Here is a 23671-nt window from a genome sequence, read left to right on the forward strand (position 1 = left end):
AGGTCTTATTCCTAGTAAGTTTTCAGATTCATTTTAGACTGAACTGGAGATTTTTCAAAGGCATTACTTATGTGTATTATTATTCGCAACTATTGTTTTTATATTTAACGAAAAGGTTACATTTATTTAGGTTATTTAGGTTAAAATTATTTGTGTTTTTCTAGGTAAAACAAATCAAATCTAATATCAAAACTGCTAAAAGTAGAACCACTTCAAATATGATTTCTTTCTCTTAAATACATTTTTTAAATACATATTATTACAATCGAAGAGTGAAATGTGCTTTGACAGGACTAAATATGTCCCATGGTGAGTTAAAAACAAGAAAATAAAAAGACATCAACACTCCATGAGTGTCTCACAGATCCATGATTGACATATAGTAGTTTACAAATGACAAGTCATAAAAGTTAGACTTCACCAACAAGAGATGTTACAATCATTCAGCACATCTGGTTGCTATCTCATTTAAAGAAGCGATTCCAAGACTACCAAGCTCCCATGTCTTTTTATAACTCCACAACAATCACACATTTCCCCTGTGTGCACACTAGGCTACCGGGGAATATTAGGAAGCATCTTGCAGAGTGTTACATCAGTGGTTATTAGCTGCCTGCTATCAGAAGAGATCTGTGCCTGTCTTGGCTGTCTCTGTTGGGGCTGTCAAAACAGGCCTGTTTGGGCTGGCTGAGGCGTTGTTTTGGGAATGCCACTGCCAATCTGAGAACCAACAGGAAGTATGACAATGTCCAAGCAAAAAATAGATAAATGTGTTCATGGAAAAATGTTTCGTTTTGTCTTCACAGGTATGGAGCCGGAGTGACTTGGGCTCATATGGAGAAGAGTAGGAACCATTATTACTGGGCGGGAGAGGGTGAAGTGATTCGGTGCAGCTCACTCCACCAAGGCCTTAACTATTTAACTGACCACTGATAAGAAGCTTTGAGAGCCAGTTACACAGATGGACTAAAAATGGATTTCTGCACACACAGCAAGCAACATGGCTGAAGTGGAACTTATGTGAAGGCACATTAGTAAGGATAAGTGGCTGATAGGCAGCCACTCAAAGTGATAATGCTGTCACCTTACTGTGTATTATAGTGATTAAATTCCTTTAAAATTACATTAAGACTTACAGGCATAACAGGAATTAACAGCAGGGTTTCATTGTGTATTCATCTGCTATGTAATTTGTAAACTATTAAACATTTATGGTTCCTAATTCTTTAGAGACAAAATCCTGAATGACTTCCTGTTGACTAAATATGCTTCCTACATGGGGTATAAAATAATGGCATTGTAGAATCTATGTCATGCCCGACAAAGCACATAAAGGTGCTATTTTCGTTTAAAAAAATCCTGCACATAATCTGGAAGATAAGTAAAGCCATGATAAAATTTTAAGTCTTAGACACAGTTCAGGTGTATAAAGTGGCTGGGAAAAACAGTTTTGGTTCAGAATGCTTCTTTGTGTTTGGATCTGTTTTGTTTTATAGACACTGTGCTACAAGCCACTGTCGATCCTAGGACAAGAGCTTCATGAACATAGTGGGAAGGTTAAATTTTCAACATACTTAATACTTAATTGTTTAAGACCTGAGCTTGTACTAATGCACCATACATTGTTATATTTAACCCTACTGTAAATGTGACCAAAAGATTTAGGAAATGATCTTACCTCAAGTGATTAAGATCCATAACATTCGAAAAGGAATTTTCTCCCTTCTAATAATTAAACGATTTGAAAAAAATGGAATAATATTTAAACTGTGAAATTTGTTCTGACAACCCTAGGGGTATGTGAGTGCCAGGATACTTCATGTGCAAGACTCACCTATCTCTCATGGCTGGATTTTTCAGGTCTAAGATCAGCGGAATGGTTCTTTTGAATTGCTCGATCCTGTTCTTGGAGAAATCCACTATGTCCCATTGTTTGTCCTACGATGACACATCAACAGTGAACTCTACTATAAAACAGTACATCAAAACCCAACTCACACATCACCATCAGTCTCTCTGCAGACACTTTAATCATTACTATCCTACTGCAGGCTAAATCATTAAGAGCTGAGCAATGCACCATGATCCACTGATCCCCAGTCAGTTGAAAAGTGCACCCAGGGGGCCTCAATCATGCAGGTGTTTCTAATCTGCTTAAAGCTAATGACAGTCTAATGACATCGAAGTTACTGAGAAGTGAAACTAAATTAGCTTCAGAGGATAATTAGCTAAACAAAAGCACGTATATCAAGAGTTAGACAGAGTGTGGAGTGTGTATATGGGGAGAGAGCTTAAAAGCACTTTGGCCCAATTGCTGTAGGAAATGTGTGATGTGTTTGTGTGTGTGGTAGTTGTACAGTAGGGAGGAAGGCATATGTACCTAAACTGTACAGTAAGTCTAAGTAGAACTGAACTGAATTGACTATACAGTTGCAGAGTTTTGTAAAATAAGATTTTTGTTAATGAATGAATTCTTGCCTTAAGGTCTCTACTGAGCTTGTGGAGTTTCTTAAACATGGTTTGAGCTGTGATTTCCATATTTTCTGTCTGTAGAGTGGCGAACTGTTCAGACTTCCATTCATTCCAATGAGTTTCCCATTGTTGAGCAATCCCCCACACCTGCTGCAGGTAATCTAGATCCTACAAGCATAAAACACACACACACGCACACACACACACACAAAGACATAAAATCACACAAATTTTCTTACACAATGTTCCAGTTCTACCAGGTATTTCAAGAACAAACAATAGAACATGCTGAAATAAATTTTCATGCTATGACCAAACTAAAGCATACAGGATTCCTACTTACTACTTACTGTCATTGAGCCATTACAAAGCATTATTGTAATATTCATTTTGTTTATTTTGTGACCTTTCTGGTCAGTGAAAAACATTTTAGATTTCCAAACAGAACTTTTCCAAACAAAACTGAATTGTTTCAGAGAAATGCTTGTATGTCAGTAAAGAAGGTAACATTATGTAATAGGCCACTTTTCAGACATGAAATGAACACTTGCTGTCAGGGTTTACCTGCAAAAACAGCAGCAAGTGTGACAATCAAAGTCTTCAGAAGAATGGCTACAGATTCTCCAAGACACTAAGAAAAAAACTTACCAGCCAATTTCCATATAAAACTGCACAGATTGTACCTGAGCCTACTGATGCATTTTAAAGACAAAGGGCTGTCACAGTGAATGTTGAGTTTTGTGCCGTATACTGCCCTTTATAGGCATTTTTAATAGTTAAAAGCATTTCATTTCATTATTTTCAAAGACATATTTGGTTTACAGCGTTTCCTATTCTTACATATGCGTGAGACTTAAGCATAGTGGCATTGTTTTCAGGAAGCTAGTAATTTTTTAAAGCATTGAAAAGTGGAAGGTTCAAGTGTGTATTATGCAGTAACGAGTACATGAGTAAGTTAGTAAAAGCAATTAATACACACATTCTCCAGGCTCAGTATGTCTTCAGAAGCGGGTTGATCAATCATAAAGACACCGAGGCCATTTCGTATTGTGCTTTCTTCTTCTTTCAGAGACTCCAGCTGGGCTTTCAGTAACGAGATATACTCAAGGGCTTCTCCTGAGCTTACAATACTGCTAAATGGACCTAGATACACACACACACACACACACACACACACAATTAATTAACATTAAAAAAAACATTTTTAGATGTATAAACATGCTATAAAAGGCTATGAAGAAATAAAGGGTAAACATATTTTCCTAGTTTCTAGAACAAGGGATAACACAAAGGCCTCTGTAAAAAGACAAAATGAGTACATCTAAGGTGTGTGTGTGTGTGTGTATGTTTTTTTTATCTCAAAATGTCCTTACAAGAATAAGAAAACCTGACAGGCTTGAGGGGACATCTGGCTTTTCCCCATTATATTACAATAAAAAAACAGTGCCAAAATATTTGCTGTTATTAAAATTAAGGTTAGGGTTAGATTTTGGTGTAGGCATAATATTATAGCTGCAATAATAATTGTGTCAATAGGCGATCCTCACAAGCATAATAAGACAACGAATCAGTAAAATGCATTGCAGGCTGTCATGGACAATGTTCATCTTTTTCCATCATGCACTGTATATTATTGGCTTAAGAATATGTTTACCATCCTCAGCTGCTAAGTAGGAAATGATACAGGTTAATCTATAAAGAAATCTAGATGAGATTGGATGGGCGGCACCTTGACAGGATTGTGCAGTGAGTACTGGCTTAAGTGGCTGATATTTTTTTTTGAAACACTGGTTATGTCTGGAATACTAATTTCACTGGGCACAAAGCTGCTTCCTGGCCTCATTAACCTGCTGGAGTCAGCCATTGTTTTCCTGAACAATCCAAACAATCCCACCATCCTCAACAAGTTGCAGCTGCCATTCGTTTATGGAAAAAAAAAAAAAAAAAAAAAAAAGGAGTTGTGGGAAATAATGTGGGTGAATGGCAACGTTCACCCACATTAATGTTGTTTGCTTAAGCTATGTGGATATTTTCTCATCATGCTTGTTTCTAAAACTTAAACTTCATCAGGGATAAGACAGACAAAACAACTTCAAAACAAAAGTAAAAGCATAAAGAGAACATAGAAAAGAGCAGTAAAAAAGCAACAGACTTCACATAGTTAACTACAACCATGCACAATCAAGGAAAAAATGGAATCAGGAGAGCAGAAGGTTGGGGTGTGAAGGTTGAAGGAGAGAAAGAAACCAAATGGATAATAAGAAAAGAGGGAAGAAAAGTAGAACAAGTGCTTTGTCCTCTTTGATACCCTTCGTCACAGTATGACTTTGTTGTTAGTCCTAAGGAAAAGTAGCACTGGACATGAGTGGGGAAAAAGGGGGAACTTTTCAATCTCATTTTAATAGATGTGGAGAATAAATAGGAGATAAACAATAGGAGGTGGACTGAGGAGATGGGGAAAAATGCACTCAGAATGTGTGATGAGGGAGCAAAACAGCATACAGCATTCAGAGAGAGAGCAAGAGAGGGAGCAGTGGAAAGGAGAAACCAAATTAGAATCATAAATAGAGGGAGAAAGAGAAAAAGTGTGTGGGGGGTAAGTGTGAGGAATTACACCATGCTTAATTGGCTCTAGAGAACTCTTTTTTGCTTTGCAGGTGGGTGAAAGGCTGTAGCCTGCTCTGCTCACACTGTTCAGCCCCCCATCATGAGTGCTGTGATAGCAAGGCGTCCTTGCATGGGCTCATGTAGAGAGGTGACCAAGAGCTGTGGAGGCCTGCAGAGATATAGGGCACTCTGTAGGAGGCTTTGGTCAGAGCTGACTACCAACCTGCTCTACGTGCCTCTCTCAGCATACTACACATAACCACGACAACATGCCCGTCTCTCATCTGGCCACACAATGGACACTTTTAAAGTGCTGGATAAGAAGATTAGCATGAGGCCTCTGCTACTACCCATAAGTCTCCTATAAAGATGAGCAGGATGTGAATACAATATTCATACTGCAATCAATTATGCCACAATGCATAACTGTAAATCCTAAATTGTTGTGTTTGCAGAGGTGTAAATAGAAATATCAGTAAATCACAGGTATTGAATAAGGATTCATATCAAATCAGACTATCGATTCTTTTTCTTTGCCACATCACATCCTATTCTTGACTGTAAACTTGTGTGTGTGTGCGCATATATATATATTACAGTACCTGTGTTGGTAAACTCAAGAATGACAGACTGTGTCTTCTTATTGAACTCCTCAGCAGAAAAGAGCAGACCGCTCTTGAACTTTTCCTTGTTTTTATTCAATGTGGCATTGCTGTCAATCAACACCTGCTGAAACCACACCCACTTGCCATTTAGAGCCTCTAGCATCTGTTGAATCTGCAGAGAGAGGAGGAGGTTAAAAAAAAGAGGTAATGAAGTGAATACCAAGAGTGATTGATGACTAAGGTCATCATCAGTGATAGACTTGCTGAAAATACATGAGAGTGTGTTGTCGGTATTTCTGTATGTGACACTCACATCACTTTCTACTGTGACCTCATATTTCTCCAGGATGGCAAACTGTTCTTGGATGGGAGGAATCTGGCTCTCTGTCTTACTTACATCCCCTTGTAGAGTGTCTAGCAGCTTCAGGCTCTCAATGAGCTCATCCAGAGTCTGAGGAGTCTGAGAGAGCCTGGCCCGCACACACACACACACACACACACACACACACACACACACACACACACACACACACACACAAACATACATTAATATATGTAATCAGTTATTATTGCCCTTAGATAATGATTTGTATTTGTATTTTTGTAGTGAGAAATATGCTGTTCTAACATTTGGAAAAATATATATATATCAGGGCTAGTGATGCGCGGGTCGGGTTTTTTCCTACCCGCGGGTCCCGCTTTTATGAAATTATTGACCCGCCCCAGCCCGCCCCGCGCCACTGTTTTTATTTTTACAACCCGCCCCGCCCCGCACCCGCGACCATTAAATAGACGCATTGAAATGTAAATGAAAGTTTTATTTCACCATAGAAACCAGCATGGTCATATTAACACCAAAATATAAACATTTTCTATATTTACAAAGCATCGTTTGTAATTATCTCTATAGAAGACCTATAAATAAACACCTACAGGTCTAAAAAATTACAGTAGCCTATTTTAAAAACAGAAAAAGGCTCAAACTAAATCTTTTTCAGATTTTTATAGGCATACAGTTTACAGCCTATGCCACATAAACACTGAACTTTTGTTTTATTTAACACACGGAAATGTTCATTTAGTATTTTTATGTTCACTGTGCAAAAAAAGAATTGCATCCACTGTACCCGGATTTAATCTATTTCGCCTAGCCTCGAGCACCCGGCCAGCACAGCTGTAACCTCGGACTTGACATGTGCTGGTAAAAGCGGTAATATTTTGAGACGTGTCGTCCTTTTTCTTAGACCCCCCACAAATATGCCTTGACATGCTGGAAGTGCCCATTTTGTGGCTCTCGTGTTTGTACATTTTTTCACACGAGTTGCACTTAACGTAGCCCGATACTGCTGTTGTCTCCTGCTGCAACAATTTCTGAGAACCGTTCCCAAACATTAGATTTTGCAGATTTACCTTCTTTTCTTCGGATTTTGTAAATTCCCGACCTTAATTTTTTAATTCTTCCATTTTAATTATCTGCTTTATTGTTGTGGCTGTGGCGGGAGCTGATTGGCACTTTCATGACGCGAAGCCAAAGATTTGGGGTCATCACGCAATTTACGTTGCTACGTAGGCCTATGTATTGTAACCTTATTAAAGAATCACATAAAATATAAAAATATATATTCCAAAATATTTTTTTTATATTTTGCTTTTAATTTTGTTCATCACAGTGTCCTAAAAACGCCAGGACATTTGTCAAACCTGACAGATTTTTCAGATTCCCTTTTTATATTTTCACTGTGATTGTGATATGACTTGCAGTATATTAAATGTATAAACTGGTAAAGCTGTGATTTTCATAATACTTATCCTGCATTAATCAAAATGACTTGCTGTCTTTGGAGCATGTTCGGGATTTCTATAAAACCTACTGAAAACTAGAGTATCTAATACCTTTGTGCACTGTCATGCAGGTAGTGGTGCAGCTCTTTGAGTCTGGTGCTAGCCATTAAACTGAGTAGCTGAGTAAATTTGTCCTGCCACTCATTACAATGCTGCACCAGAGAGAACTTCAGTGGGGAGCAGTCCAGCAACACAAACTGCACATTCAGCACTGTTTCCTCCTTCTGCACGTTATTTGCCACCTCTGAGTACCTGTACAAAGAAAGAGTAAGGAATTGCATAAATGTTTATAAAAAGACAATGTTTATAGCACAGCCTTAAACCAGATAGAACCTCATGCGCAATTTGCATTTTATATGTCGATTAATATTATTTCACAGAGCAGCCGAATGCTTACAGTAATTCCGATTGATCAGAAGATGCGTTACTTTTCTAAAACAGCCAGACTCAGACACTATAATATGAACGATATGTTAATATTAACATTGTTTCTATAGTAACAGCTCATACACAAGGACTTGAACAGCAGATAGACAAAATAATCTGAAACATAATAAATGGATTAAGTCAAATGGATGATAACTGAATTTGGGACTTATTTGTTAGGAGTCTGCGTTGTAAGCATGTTGTAACAGTCATGGTGCTTTGTGAAGTTTATTAGCACTGGAAAATTTGTTTCCTAGTTTCTCAGTAAAATGACCGCCTCTCATTTGTTTATTTATTTATTTCAGAATATGAGAGAGAGAGAGAGAGAGAGAGAGAGAGAATGTAAGTGAGAACAGGAACTATTTTTGTTGTACTCAAATGCTGCACAGTATATTAGTTTATATTAGAGTTAGTTTATATTACAGTTTAACTATACACTGTTAAAATGTGTGACATTTCATATGGTAATAAATAAAACATTGGAACACTGGAAATCTCTGTGGTGTAAGTAGAATAACACACTCCAGACTGCGCTGCACTTCGGGGATGTAGTGGCACTCTGTTAGGATGTTGTGCTGTATCACAACCTTCCCTGATGTGCGTTATTTTCATTAACAGAACTGTCTGTGTGTGTTACTCTTTTAAGCCTATCACTACTAGCTGGCCTGCTAAAACAAAACATGTACAAGGTCCTCAGATAAATGAGCATATTTGTGTGGGAAAGACAAGCACAAAGAGGTATTTTAATAGAGTGTGAATTAAACAAGCCTGTTCCCTTTGTTAAAGATAACGTCCTTTTGACTCAGGTTTAACACAAGTAACAGAACATGCCTTTTTATCGTAGACATGATCTGAATAAGGATTAATGCAGTTTTATATTATATTTTCTTACATAACCCTGTAATTAAATTTGATACCTTCTCTATATGATCATCAAATGAACATCAAATTTTTGAGAGGAACTATTTAATCACGATCTTCTGTTAGTCTGTTTCTGTTATTTATTTACCCACAGTACTGTTTATTTCATTCTACATTTCTTATCCTTCAAGATCTTTGTCTTATCTTCAAACAGAAATATATTTTTTCGTAAAACCCTTTCAACACAGTCTAATCCCAGATGAATTTCTATTCTCTATATATGTGAACTATAAAGGGCATAGCATAATGCTGCAGTAGTACCTATATAGTTCAGTATATGCCACAGAGAACAACAATTGAGAAATGTCACAAAAAAAAATAAATAAATAAAAAAAATAAAAAATCCAATAAGTAATTGGTAGAAATTGTTTTTTATCAAATTAGGAACACATATGTAGAAGTCTAACCCTCAGCAATTTCTTGACATGAAACTCTAGGCTGGTTTCTTCTTTACTTTCTTTATCAATACTGATTGTTGGCCAATATATCAGCACGTCCATAAAAAATGACGGAGTTTGACTTGTTGTAAGAAGACAAACATCAGAGTGAAGGAGCCCTGAGTCCAATTTTTCATAACATCGATTACTTTTAAAGGGCAAAGAACTAGATCAGTGAAGACAACGTAGACCTGATTGCAGAAGGTAATTAATGTCTGAGCATGCTCATTAAGCTTGTGCTTCACAACACGTAAACATGCACAGACCTTATTGATGTGCTGAGCTCACTCGTGTGCCAACAAACTTAGAGTACACACATACACACACAGCGCTGATGTGGCAATGATCTGCATACAAGGGTGTGAAGATAAAAAATCTATTGGCCAGTTCGGTTGATGTACACTTAAATATTTGTAACACACATTACAAATGGAGCAAATAATGTAGTGAGTAATTAAAACTTTGATTACAGTTTGACTATAATAAATGACTTCTATGTAGTAGCGCTGTGGGCAGGACTCACAAACCTGATCACTGCGTCTCAGCAGGTTCTATTCGGCAAAATATAAACATATAAACACACCGAATTAAACTTGAAGGAAGTTTCCTTTGTAAAAAACGCAAAGAACACGAGATAAAACAAAGTCTGTGATGACAAATCTTGTGGACTAATGGCAGACTATTCAGAGCTTTAGACACCACAAGCAGGACTTTGTAGTCAATGGAGAACTTTGCAGGCAGCCAGAGTGTAGCTTGAATAACACACGGGTAATGTGCAATGAATTGCATTTCCTCATAATGACACAAGCTGCTGCATTCTGAACAAGCTGCAGTTTCCATACAGACGCAAACAGATGGCAACATGTTACGACATTCCAAACTAGTTTCAGAAAGCACGAGCCAGTTTCTCAGCGTCATGTAGAGCAAGCATATTTCTTAGTTTGGCTATGATGAGCAGTTTTAAAGGTGTTAATTTTCAAAGAATAACCTCACATCTAGGATTACTCCAAGCTCTTTGGTTTTACAGAAACGCATCAAGCTCTAATGCATATCAATAATCTACTGTAGACAGACTCAGCACCCGTTGTTTTGTGTTATATCATTATTTAGAGGAAGGAGGTTTCTGTTTATCTAAGCTTTTATGTTGTTGACACAGGCTTTCATTTTGCATAGCTGCGAAATCTGAGCAAACTAGGAAATTTAGCAAAAAACTAAAATCAACATGATTCTCTGCATTGCGAGCTACAAGTCCAGGGAATGCAGAATAATAAAGAACCTTAAACAGAACTTTTTGTATATGAACAATATAAACTTGTGCTAATAAGGTAATAACAAGCAAGCAACAATGGTTTGAGGGTGTGAAAGACAGAGAGAAGCACCTAGCTATGTCAGCATCGAAAGTTGGCACAGAAGGGTTAAGACGCTCATATCGGCGAATGAAGGGGTCCTTCTTGACCTCCCAGATCTCACGATACTTGTCCCAGGTTGTCAGGTAGGCCTTCAGGTGAGTGGCATTAACCAACATACCTGCAGCTATTGCAGATTTAATCTTACATATCTCTTCATCCTGATCTGTAGAGACAGAAAGAGAAAATAACACTGTTAAAATAACCTCATTTGAATAAAAGCATCACACCAAATGTGACTTTGGTCACATTCCCACTCACTGCACCTGTTTAATATTAAGACAGTTTTTACACTGGGTCCAAATATTAGAGTTTGTACACAGGAACTAGACTAGTTCACACATACTCATACTGAAGTCTCAGTGCAAATGAAAGTGTGAACAAACCCTTACATAACATCAAGGTTCAAAAAAATCTCTTTATGTGCTACAATGACAGCAATTACATGTAAGGTCCATCCTAATAAGAGCTTTAGTGCAGAGAGCCTGGTAAAGTATAGTACACACTATTAAAAAGAAGAGAGACACAAGAGTAGAGTAGAAGCCAAGAAACAGAGGACTAATGTAGGTGATAGCGGGACTGAGAAACACAGGGTAAAGGAAATGAAGTAATGCACAACTAGTCCAACTATATGTTCAGGCCAGAAGCTAAGATTTAAGAGGAAGGGATGGATGAGGAACAGGAGAGTCTTTGCAAGCACAAGAACAGAATGAATTAAGGACTGAGCAGGATGTATGGAATGTAAAGAAACAGAGGATGTACCAATTATACTGTGGACAGGTTTTCTCTGGGAGCGCGTTTGTGTGCAGAGGTCAGGCAGCCGTCTGAAGTCTGAGACAGTGTTCAAGAGCTGAGAGCTGATACTGTTTACTATCTTAGACAGCTTCTGCGTAGTGGGGGAAAAGCCCACCTGGAGGTGACACACACACACACACACACACACACACACACACACACACACACATTTACTTAATGCACCATCTAAAGTGAGCCAATGGCCTTGTCCTGCATGATTATTATTTCCCTGAGGCACTGTGAGCAATTTGCCTCAGGCACTCCCATGTCAACTCTACCTAAAACAAATTACTGACCCTAGAATAATGTCAGTATAGCACGGTCCAAGTTAAACTCCCACTGTCTTGCTCACTCTGCTTTTTCCCACTTTTTGCTGACGGAGGATTATTTGCACAGTATTTTACACATACATTTGACTACATATACTAATCTACTCCTAAAAGATAAATACATAGATTTTGACATTGGAGCTCGTGTTGTTGTATGTTGTAGTTAGTGATGAAATATTGGCCATGCCGCATGGAAAAGCAGCAAGTTTGTCTTTCATTGTAATATATCAGGGCCTATATGCTCTGGGTTTATTTTCGTGGTAATCCATGGCTCTGAGTCTATGACCAGCAGATCTGTATGTACAGTATGAGACAAGGATTCACCTTTTATAAAAAAATAAAGCACTGGGGTTTTGTGTGTTTGTTTTGCCCCACAGTCTTTGCAGGATGACCCTGGGCACTGTTTAAAATAACATTATCTATATTTGTTAGTGTGGCTAGGAAATATGGCATGTAATATGAGCAAGTGTTTACATCAGTTTGCAATCTTAAACACAAATATATCCCACATATTTTTGGCATATCATTGTGTATAAGTAAATGAGTCAGCTAGTATATCCCACGTATCTATTACCAGGTGAGTGCAGGGTCCAGCATAATAATAAAAGCATTCTTTTATGATTAAATGAGAAAATATTTTTTTTCCTTATAGGTGTGCTGACTTTTTTATCATGACCCTTCGTGAAACGATCCTGCTCACATACAGTATTTGCTCCAAAGCTCATGTCAATACTATAGTATACTAAAAAAACGTACTTTGCAAATGTCATTCTCTTTCGTGACTTAACTGCACATATTCTTAACTGAGATTTTCTACTTAATGATTTCTTAATGACTAACTTTTATGACTCATGAACAAATTTTGTGACACAGAAAAAAATAAATGACATTAAATGACCTTTGCGACTAGAAAATAAATCTTTTCACACAGAATGAACTTCGAGAATGTAGTGAATAATGAAATAAGTGAACATAATGTATTTATTAAGGCACAGAATGAATTCTGTGGACAAAGATGACCATGTTACATGATTCTACATCATAATCTAAGCATCTACTCGAGTAAAGTAAAATACTATTATCTTTTATTTCTTTTTAACGTCATTATGTTAATCTGTACATTTCCTTGTGTACTTTATAAGTGTGTGTATGTTTTGTTTTTGGTACCTGCACAGTAGACTCAGGTGTATCTTGTATCAAAACCACCTGTACTCTGAATAGAGGATTAGGGGACATCTTGTTGTCTCCATTGATTGCTTTCGAAAGTGCCTGTAAGGAGCTCTTAATGTTCAGACGCAAAGCCTCCACCACCATAAGATCCATCTTCTCAGTGTAGGTCACCCAGTGTTGCTGCACCTGAAAACATACACACACACCACACAAATACATACATACTTACATCTTACCATCTGCTAGCTGACATGCACACATTTACACACATACAAGCTGGTGGAGTCAAGTGCCTGTTCTTAGTATGCACTTATACTCACCTGAAAATACATAAATGTGCAAAATCACCCACATACAAATAAAACAAACAGAAAAAAAGCTGTCTGACTGAAAGCACAAACCCACACACACCTTTGGCCCATCGTTGCAAAAGGTCTCGTAGATTCTGTTCATGATGTCAATGATATCTTGGTGTGCAGAATTCACCCGGCGCATCTGGCTCTGCTGATGTTCCTTTTGGACCTGCTCGAACTCCAGATCTTTGTACACCGTCTTGCCATCTAGATGCACCAGCAACAGCTCACTGATCTCACTGCAGCGCTGAGAGATGGCCAATTGTGCAGCCTTATACTCATCAATTAGCAACTGTACCTGTAGACAGAACAGACAGACGGACAGGCAAGAAGAGATGAGGCGAGAAATCATATACAGCAAATAGTGTAAGAAAGAGTAAATGAATATAGAAATCCATATTGTAATTCACAACAAGATTTTTCCTACAGGATTTATTTGCACCCTTTTTTCTGGTTTATATATTTATTATACCGAGCTACACAGGAAACACATCATAATCCTCAGGAAACACAAACTCCACATACACAAGTCAAATCAAAGGAGACAGGCCTTATCCTTAAATTATCTAAATACTGCAGCTCCTCATGCAAGCTGTGGAGCAGTTGTGTTTAGAAATACTGTCTATGGGTTTCTGGGCTTTCCCCCCTGAGATGAGTCTTTCTCATACTGACACTAATCTCCTTCTCACTCAGAGCTTCACATCCAGGCTCCCATATCTGGACTTCATAGCTTTCATAGGATAAAGAAGGTAGCAACGAATGAGCTTTGAGGCTTTGATGATGAGAGATGGCATAAATGTGTGTGTGTGTGTGTGTGTGTGTGTGTGTGTGTGTATGTGTGTGTTTCCAAGCCTCTTCCTCTTCATGCCATGCAGATGTTTGGACACTATGCACCTTACACTGTCCTCACCAATGACTGATATTGAATCTGACATGATCTTGATCTTCTTTCTAATTTCCCTCTGACTAACACACAAACACACAAAGAAAGCAATAATACTGTGAGTGGAAAATGGAAAGCGTGAGAGAGCCATAGTGATGGCATTGCACCAAGGCTGGCTGGCTCTCATTGCAGATGCTGAGGTTTTTCATGCTGAGCGGTGCCCGAGTGGCATTTATTATACAAGATGAGGCATTCATGTCTCTACCTCTGTGTGTATTTACCACATCACTGCAGGCCACTGCCAGTTCATAATACATCACCACTTAATATAGTGGCTGCATAATAAAATGCCAGCCATAGCATGCATTTATCACCTGCCTTGCTAACACATACTACCAGTCAAAAGTTTGAACACAACTGTTCATAAAAGGCTTTTTTTGACCATTTTCTTTTATTTTGCATAATGATGAAGACATTACCGCTATAAAATAACAGACATTATGCAGTGACCAAAAGTGATAAAGGCACTCTTTTGTTGCTTCTGCTACATTCTGTATGAAAGCTACTTGCTTGGGGAAACAACTCTACAGTAATGCTTTAATTTAAGGTTCCATTCACAGACAATTCTGTCATTCATTCCTTGATTCAGTAATCACTTCAGATAATGGAGCCTATTCTGGTAACAGTACATGTAAACACATCCAGGATGGGATGCCGTTCCGTGACACAACACCATGCACACACATTCACACACTCATTCACACCTACAAATTAGCAATTTAGCATAGCCATCCCACACGGACATGAACATGACGAACGTGTAAAACCCCCTTGGACAGCATTAGCATTACAGCATCAAACCATGGACCTCAGCAAAATAACAAAACGTGTTCACACGTATCAACTGGCATTTGTTTAAACTGTTAATTAAGGTGCTTAGTGTTAGTTTTACTTATGAACGATATGAACATTGGTTAATGTAGTTAATTACTTAGCAGATTTGGTTTAGAATTTATTATGTGAAAAAATCTTAGTCACTGTATGTCTTTAATGTATTTTGTATCTGTATTTGATGACAGTTAAGGGAACCGTAATGTACAGCAATAGTTATTTAAATTCCAACAACCTCATCATTTGCATTTGTCTAAGAAAGAAATTTCAAATCTAAAGCTTCCAAATATCTAAAGAATTTGGAGACCATGAAATATATTCATTCATTTTCTACCGCTTATCCGAACTACCTCGGGTCACAGGGAGCCTGTGCCTATCTCAGGCGTCATCGGGCATCAAGGCAGGATACACCCTGGACGGAGTGCCAACCCATCGCAGGGCGCACACACTCTCATTCGCTCACGCAATCACACACTATGGACAATTTTCCAGAGATGCCAATCAACCATGCATGTCTTTGGACCGGGGGAGGAAACCGGAGTACCCGGAGGAAACCCCCGAGGCACGGGGAGAACATGCAAACTCCACACACACAAGGCGGAGGCGGGAATCGAACCCCACAACCCTGGAGGTGTGAGGCGAACGTGCTAACCACTAAGCCTCACCATGAAATATCTATTCAATCAAAACCTTCAACTGATATTTGAAAATGAAATATATGGCAGCAGACTATCTATGGAACAAAGAGCATTTTAAGGCAAAATATATTTAAAAGAAGATCAAATATGTTACAAAAAAAGCAGGTAAATGCTTTAGAGTCATTAGTAATAATCTTATATTGTATTGAGTAGCCTATAATTCTACTAGGAGGCACAACATACACATTGTGAAAACTCCAGCACAGTCTGGAAAATAGCTAGGTTACACTGTCCTCCTCAACCTCTTCCTTTTCCAAGAAATATGATCCCTTACCGCTCTAAACTAATTGTTGTGCATCGATGGGTTTCACTGGCTGCTTGCCCAGTGCTCCCTACACACCTATTTGTCAATAGAATCTGATAGTTTCAGACTTCATTAAAGTTAAATGTTGTGTTACCATTTCGTATGGGTGCCTTAAGACTCTTTTGTCATGTTCTAATTCATGTTGCTTTCCAAATCCTCGTTTCAGGAATGCCTCTGAAGAGCTTCTTTTTGGAGAGAAGGATTCATAAAAAGATTTATAGACTCGTTCCTCAAAGTACTTTCCATACACCACTTTTCTAAGTACATATATGTCCTATTTAGATCTCATTATTCCTTTATAGTTATTGTTTATATAAAGATGACCACCATGCAATGATCACTAGCCAGCCACACACCCTCTGGCCAAGGAACTAGTAACATCTAAGTCACGTGAGCCATCCTGACATTGATACTTAGTTCATATGGAGTTTAAGAAATCCTTATTTTTTGTATTTAAAGCACACATGATTATTGCTATTTGTTGCCATGTGGTGGGCAGTTTTGTGTCATGATGACCGGGTTAATGGATACTGACCTTGCTGGCATGCAGTCTGCATTCACTGATGAAGAGGTTGGTTGCTCCCTTAGAGGACCACAACAATTTGGACAGACCTGGGTGTATCTTCTTATCTAAGAAATTGATACGCTCCTGAAATAAGCCCATGGTGTCAGGAGAAAGGGCTGAGATTAACCTGTTAGAGTGTAAAAATGGGTATGTTAGAAATTTCATCGAAATTTCATTGCTTATTTAAATTCATTGGGGTTTTTTTTTACACATTATCAGTGGGGTCACTTTTGCTGCATATATAAGACTTTCATAAACACAGTAACACTAATAATTTAATATTTAATAACAATGATTGAATTTTTAAACAAATACAGTCCAGAGGGAAATGCTTGTTGGAATTTGTTCATTTTAAGTGTTTATTTTCAACTGGCATCTCCACAATGCAATAAATGTAGTGACAATATGGTGCTGATGATTCACTGGGTCTCTCTCAGAACTACAATGGGTACTTGAGCCTGAAGTGATGGTTGTGAGTGTGTGTGAGTTTGTGTGGGTATTAAAAAGCTTATGTGAGCAATGTAGGATGTTATTATACACTACTGAGAAGGTCAGAAACATGGGTGTGCGTAGTTTCAGCACAGAAGAGATGTTCAGTTCTTGTTAAAGCAAGTGTTTAAGCTTATGAAACTTTCAGTCCTCACATGTACATGATAACCTTGAAGTAATAAGAACATCTGGATCAGGAAGAACGCATAGTGTTATATTTTAGATGCCTTTAGTCTTAAGCCATAAGAGACTGTTACAGTCATGCTATAAACTCAATGAGTCTACTGATAACCAAATTGTAATGTTTTCTTTCTATATACTGGGTTCATTCAAGAGCTACCAAAAAGAACTGTACTGATTTCCAGGGGCTTTTAGGGAATACAAAAAAATGGCCCTTTCAAATATGTTAAAAATGACATTTTAAAGGCATCAATAAATCATTTCGATGGTTAAAAGGGGCTGTAAAATGTCATCATCACCTTTCTGACAAATGAGTTTCTTTTTTAAAATTCAACAAATTATAAAATAAAGATAAAATGGTGAATATCACATTTCTTTTAAATACAGATTTTCCAGTATACTTCAGCTACTCTAAGCATTTTGTATCACCCCTGAAACTATGGAAAGCACTCAGTATCTTGAAACAGGAAGTAGTTTGAGATATTAATTATAACCCAGTGTCCATTCAGAAGATAACTGGGTAAGTGATAGTGACAGTGGGATCTCATGAGTATATGGGAGGCTCTTAGGCACCATATGTTAGTGTGTATATAAACTTTATGTATTAATGCAGTGTTATTCAGACCTATTGTAGTCTTTAACCAGCAGTAGGACGTTTTCCCTCAAGTTATGTAGGTCCTCTCTGCGTTGGCAGATCAAAGACACAAAGTGTGGGATCTCAAACTTCAACCGTTCCCAGTAATGAATCTCGTTAAACATCTTCAGTATGTTCCTAAACAACCAACACAGACAAAGAGTGTTAAGATCATGAAAACAAACCAATACGTTCATGAATTTAGGTAAATGAGATTGTCTAGTGTAACTAAACAGAAAATTAACCACAGTTGATAATGTCTACTATAAAGCCATACAACTGGGAGGTAAAACCCATACATCTATGGAGGGGGAGGGGGGCACATACTTGTTGAAGTTGATGTCCAGCATGGCTTTGTTTTCAGTGCAGCGGATCATAAGAGGCTGGTCAAGTCTCTTGAGGTTTTGGTGATCTAGACTCTGGCTCCACTCACTAAATAGCTTCCTGATCCGTTCATCCATTGTGTGCACCAGCTGCCTATAAGCCTCATGCACTGCCTGAGTTGTACCGTTCTGTGCCATAAAATGCTGCAGGACCTAAAATCACACATAATCATACAAATATGATCGGACACAAAGACCACGTATCCGGTGTATAAAAGGATATACGCTTCCACACACACAAAAAAAAACCCCCACATGCTCATTTTTCAATGCACACATGCATAAAGGAGTTAGTGGGGTTGTCCACATATGGAATCATGTATACATGGTTCATACAAACAACTAACAATTGCACAGGAAGTTCAGTGAGACAAACATTCACAAGGTTTAAATCACAAAATCTAAAAGTCTCAGAAAGTCCCTGAGCACAAAAAAACTCATATGGCACACATTAAGCTTCGGATCTTGCCGTCTGTTTCCTTTAACAGTTTTTAAAAAAATCATCTTTACTGTGCAAGGAAACACAAGCTAATCATATCTGTGTGCAATTAAGGCTCTCTGCTGGCCTTAATTGTGTCTTAATGAAGGCAGAAAACTGAATTTAAACACGTCCCTATGCTTAGGAAATTGATGGTGCAGCAAACAATAGAGTAAGAGTGAAAATCAGAAATATATGGAGTGAAATGTGGAGGAAGGAGAGAAATGTAAGGAGAGATATAGATAAAGAGAGAAATGGGGTTAGAGAGTAAGCAAAAGAGGTGGTGGTGGTGGGGGTGGGTTGCACATGGTGAGTGGAGCACACAAGAGAAGCAGCTGGGTTTAATAGTGTTAAGGCCTGTGAGGATGGAAGGTGTCTGGCTGAGCTCCAGCGGTCTCGGACCTGGCTGATCCCAGCAGCCCACACCTCACAGGAATTTGAAATGCAGTTAAGCTGCACTGTGACACCAGCCAGTCTCAGATCAGTGGAGGGGATAGTCAGTAATCGAATTCATTTGTAGCTAAAGCCCTACAGAACTCACCTACATGGGCTGATTAAGTCTGCATACATGCTGAGTACAACCTAGCTAATAAGATACTGTCGTCATCTTAATGCCTATATTGGGGGTTTATACAGTATAAGGGTTCATCTGCTCTCTGGTCCTCTGATGCACAGCTTCAAAAGACTGAGTTTTATGACTGGAATAAATGGGCATACAGTATTTCTTTAGATGTCCTACATGTTTATGACTGGTCCATCTGCTTCCATTCCCCTGTTTGATCATTCACAGTGAGGTGCTTACAATCCTGTGTACACCTATGCTGCCAGATTTTTCTTTGTGTTTTATTTTCAGTCATTTTTCTCCCTGAAGGTTTTTTTTTTTTTTTTTTTTTTTTTTTTTAAATTTTAAAGTAAATTTGTAAGAGCTCTGACAACAGAGCTCTGACAGACCTGAACTAAAGCAACAGATTTTCCTGACCTCTTCTGAACTTGATCCGTTTTTGCTGGTTGTGAAATGAAAGTAGCACCTGGTTGCTTTTATTTTGCATTTTTTGGGCTCAGGTTTGGGAATGAAATGATACAAGCGTAGGAGTATAGCAGAAGGACCTTTTTGGAGGTAGCACAGGAACATGTCTTACTGACGACCTGTGCTAGGTTCCACACTAGCTCTGCTAGTTGGATGTGTGGAGACATCAAAAACACTAAACAACAATATAATACAAATGTGGGTTTTGTCTTCTCCTTCAGAAAGCTAAAGTATCTATATTATTACACTTTGTTGTACCTGGCCAACCATGGGATTATAAAATGCTCAACACCTGCTGACTCAGACACCTGCTCATACACACACACAAACACACACAAACACGCACACACACGCGCACACACACACATGCACACACATGCACACACATGCACACACACACACACGCACACACACACCTCCATTTGTCTGTCTATACGGTGTCGCATGGCTCTGACCCAGTGAGCCTGGCCAGCATAGTGCGGCATATGTGCAGGAGTGCAGACTTCCTTTTGGCCCAGCTTTGCTTTTAGTAAATCCAGATCCTTAGTGAACAGACTGCACACCTCCTTTGACTGTCTGTCTAAAGTCTGCCTAATGCCCTAAGAAAAAGAGCAAGAGAGAGAGAACAAAAGCACAGGAGGGAAAAAGATAATGGTTAAAGAACATAAAAAACAAGAAAATGGAGTGCAAGTTAAACCATGGTAATTACCGTAGGCTGAGGTAAATTGATATTAATCACATATACGGCAGATAACAAAGAAGGGAGCACTTCAGCAGAGAGCATGTGTGTATGGGGCACTAACACCTGCTCTGAATGCCCTACAAATGAATGAGGAATAAAAGCTGTGCTGAGGGAGTGTTGAAGAAAGACAATAAGAGTTGCTGTGTGGTCTTGTAATGAAAAGGGAACTGGTCAGTGCACAACATGCCAAATGCTCATGAATCAAAGCTTGTATTATATTCCAGGAAAATGGTATAAGGTGTGAATTTGAAATTTTTCAAAAAACAGGGTGTTTGCAGAAGACATCCATTGGTAATAAATTTAAAAGAAGAGTTAAAGTTCAGTTTTGAATGGCATCAAATGTAAGCACACATATTTACAGAAGCAGGTACAAATCCTGCTTCCAGTTTGATATTTTCATTTATCCGCTGAGGTCATGCTGGTCTGTTATTGTTGACAATTTTGTTCTTCAATTACTTTCTTCAGTTGTAATGCTAGCAGATGACATTATTTCCTGACTGTATTGTTCAGGGATGATCAGGATGTGTAGTAGGTTTACAGTATAAACTTGGACAAGTTAAAATGATTGAGAATGTCAATTTCTTTTGTTTTTTTGACCATATGTAGTTCATGCAGAACATAATCAACATTTCAGTAGTTTCCTAACTAAAGTATGTTAGACATGTTTGAAAGTGACCTTTGTTAGGCTAAAAGGCTACTACTTAAAATTTTAAAATAAATCCTCTTACAAGTAAATAGAAAAAGCCTAGGCTTGCATTTCAAGAGAAACCTCTAAGTTAACAAAGTACGTGTTTAATAAACAGCCTAAAAAAACCATTGATGTAGGAACATCATTTTATAATTAAATCTTTACTTTAATTGCATAATCATACAATTAATACAATTTTAGCAATATTTAGAAGATCCACAATTCAATGTATTGGAGTCAGACATTTACATTATAAATTTAAAACACGCATTTAACCTTCAGCTGCACTAGTTTCCATCCTAGGAGAGCAGCAGACTAAAATAATAGCACTCACCCTACAGTGGTGACCTGTAGATGAATACAACCTTGCAAACCCTCACCTCTGTCTCCTGTCTGCAATATTCACAGAACACTACATGTTTTTTTTCTTTCTGCAGCTTCTGTTATTCCTGTTTTGCTGGCATGTAACATTGTTTAATTGCCACTTCTGATTTATTGTTTCTTTGGGGAATTGAAGTGAAAAAAGTTAATGACTAAAACTTGGTTGGAAGGAGGGTTTTATACTAAATTACACAGTATAATAACATGCAATATACTGTATAACAATTCTGTTCAATTCATATCTTTTTTTTTCTGTGTAATCATTTTGTTCATCTTCACTTGAAGTGGATTTACTGAACATTGCTATTGTCACACAATGCCAGCAGAAGCACGCATGATTTCTGGGTTGACTGGACACAGCAAAAATATGTAGTGTGAACTGTAACCTGCACAAGTGATGAAGCAGAAATTTAATCTCATTTACTTCTCCAATGTTCTCCAAATCTAGCCTAGACGGTAAATTTACCTTATATACAACTTACATATCGTCGCTGTCGGGCGGAAACCTCGTATGTCCAAATTTGGTCAATTTCATATTTTTTCACATATCGATGCTATTGGTCAGTCTCCACGTGGGTCTGTTATTTTTACAAGTTATTAACCAGTTTACAGTTATTAATCTAAAGTCTTGAAAATAGCTTGAGCGCAAATCTCATAACTCCATTGGACAGTTCAACTGTCCACCTCTTCTTCACTCCGCGGGAGAGCTTCGCGGCATATATTGAGAGCCTCCTCAAGAAGAGTCACAACGAATCAACACGTCTTCTGAGGTAAATGTCTTCAAAACACTGGGCTCAAAGAAAAATAAATCTTGACCCCAGCTAGTACTGGTGCTTGTCTGAGGACAGGAATTTAGCGCAAGGCAATCCACTGCAATGCAGACTAAACCCTGTGCACTGCAGATAAGGTACGGTGTTTTTTTAATTTCCTGAAAAATAACGGTTTTGGAGATACGAGGATTCCGCCTGACAGCGATGATATGTAGAAATATACATACAGTAAGACAGGTGGATGTGGATGTGTAAAACAGAAAAAGACAGAAAGTAGAACCTCTCGTGAAGAAAAGTGATGGAAGAAGTCGAGCAGTTGAACTCCATGTTCCACTGTTCTAACCGTCAAAAAAGCTGTGTTGATCAAGTTCTGTGTCATCAGCTCCAGTTCCTTCACTGCTGACCGAAATCTTTCACACACACACACACACACACACACACACACACACACACACACACACACACACACACAAACCGTATAGTACATTATGGGATGTAAAACATACTGTAGTGTGTAGGAGACAGAAGCAGGCAGACTGTGCTATCCATTCAAAGAAAGAAACAAAACAAATGAGGAAATATACCACAAATGTACCATGAATAAACTCTTATTCCAAAGCTGTAATCAAAGACCAGAAAAAACATACACCTCCACATGTACACAATCATGACGCAGATTGGTATTGTTTTAGTTGCTCTCAATATGATGCTGCACCGTGTAACACCTGCCCTAGGCAAGAGCACAGCTGTTTGTCTTGGCAACAACTTCCCAACCTACAACCTCCCTTGACCCCAATCCATCATCTTGTCCATCAGAACAAACACACAGCAAACGCTTTCCTAAGGTTCGACAGGCCCTGGGGTTAACTGGGTGGCCCATAGTCTCTGGAGACCAATGGCAGAACCAGGTCTTCACACACACAGTCAGATGCGCTAAGTATATATGCACCCCACTCACACACCTTGTACATATTTCATGACGGTATTCAGATGAGGAGTCATGTTATGAATTACAAATAGGTTACTTTTTCCCCACATTGCACTGCTGCCAGCTAGACACTAACTAATCACATCCACCCTACATACATACATACATACATACATACATACATACATACATACATAAATTACATACATTTATATATCTAGACAAAGCCTTTACTATAAAGGGACAAATGTGTGCATATTGAATTAT

General features: G+C 38.3%; 1 protein-coding gene across 1 annotated transcript in view; it reads right to left on the reverse strand.

Moving 5' to 3' along the window:
• dnah2 (dynein, axonemal, heavy chain 2) overlaps window positions 1-23671 on the reverse strand; it is a 119874-nt gene that overhangs the window by 68720 nt on the left and 27483 nt on the right. The window contains exons 10-24 of the mRNA XM_060875481.1: window positions 22757-22886; window positions 20312-20494; window positions 18335-18543; window positions 17999-18145; window positions 16675-16831; window positions 13422-13661; window positions 13008-13196; window positions 11479-11626; window positions 10690-10882; window positions 7578-7778; window positions 5998-6154; window positions 5682-5856; window positions 3452-3615; window positions 2479-2640; window positions 1835-1938 (exon numbers count right to left, since the gene is read on the reverse strand). Coding sequence (XP_060731464.1) covers window positions 1835-1938; window positions 2479-2640; window positions 3452-3615; window positions 5682-5856; window positions 5998-6154; window positions 7578-7778; window positions 10690-10882; window positions 11479-11626; window positions 13008-13196; window positions 13422-13661; window positions 16675-16831; window positions 17999-18145; window positions 18335-18543; window positions 20312-20494; window positions 22757-22886 — 2559 coding nt within the window. The remainder of the gene's footprint in view (window positions 1-1834; window positions 1939-2478; window positions 2641-3451; window positions 3616-5681; window positions 5857-5997; window positions 6155-7577; window positions 7779-10689; window positions 10883-11478; window positions 11627-13007; window positions 13197-13421; window positions 13662-16674; window positions 16832-17998; window positions 18146-18334; window positions 18544-20311; window positions 20495-22756; window positions 22887-23671) is intronic.

This window comes from Tachysurus vachellii, chromosome 7, assembly GCF_030014155.1.
Source record: "Tachysurus vachellii isolate PV-2020 chromosome 7, HZAU_Pvac_v1, whole genome shotgun sequence".
Taxonomy (NCBI): Eukaryota; Metazoa; Chordata; class Actinopteri; order Siluriformes; family Bagridae; genus Tachysurus; species Tachysurus vachellii.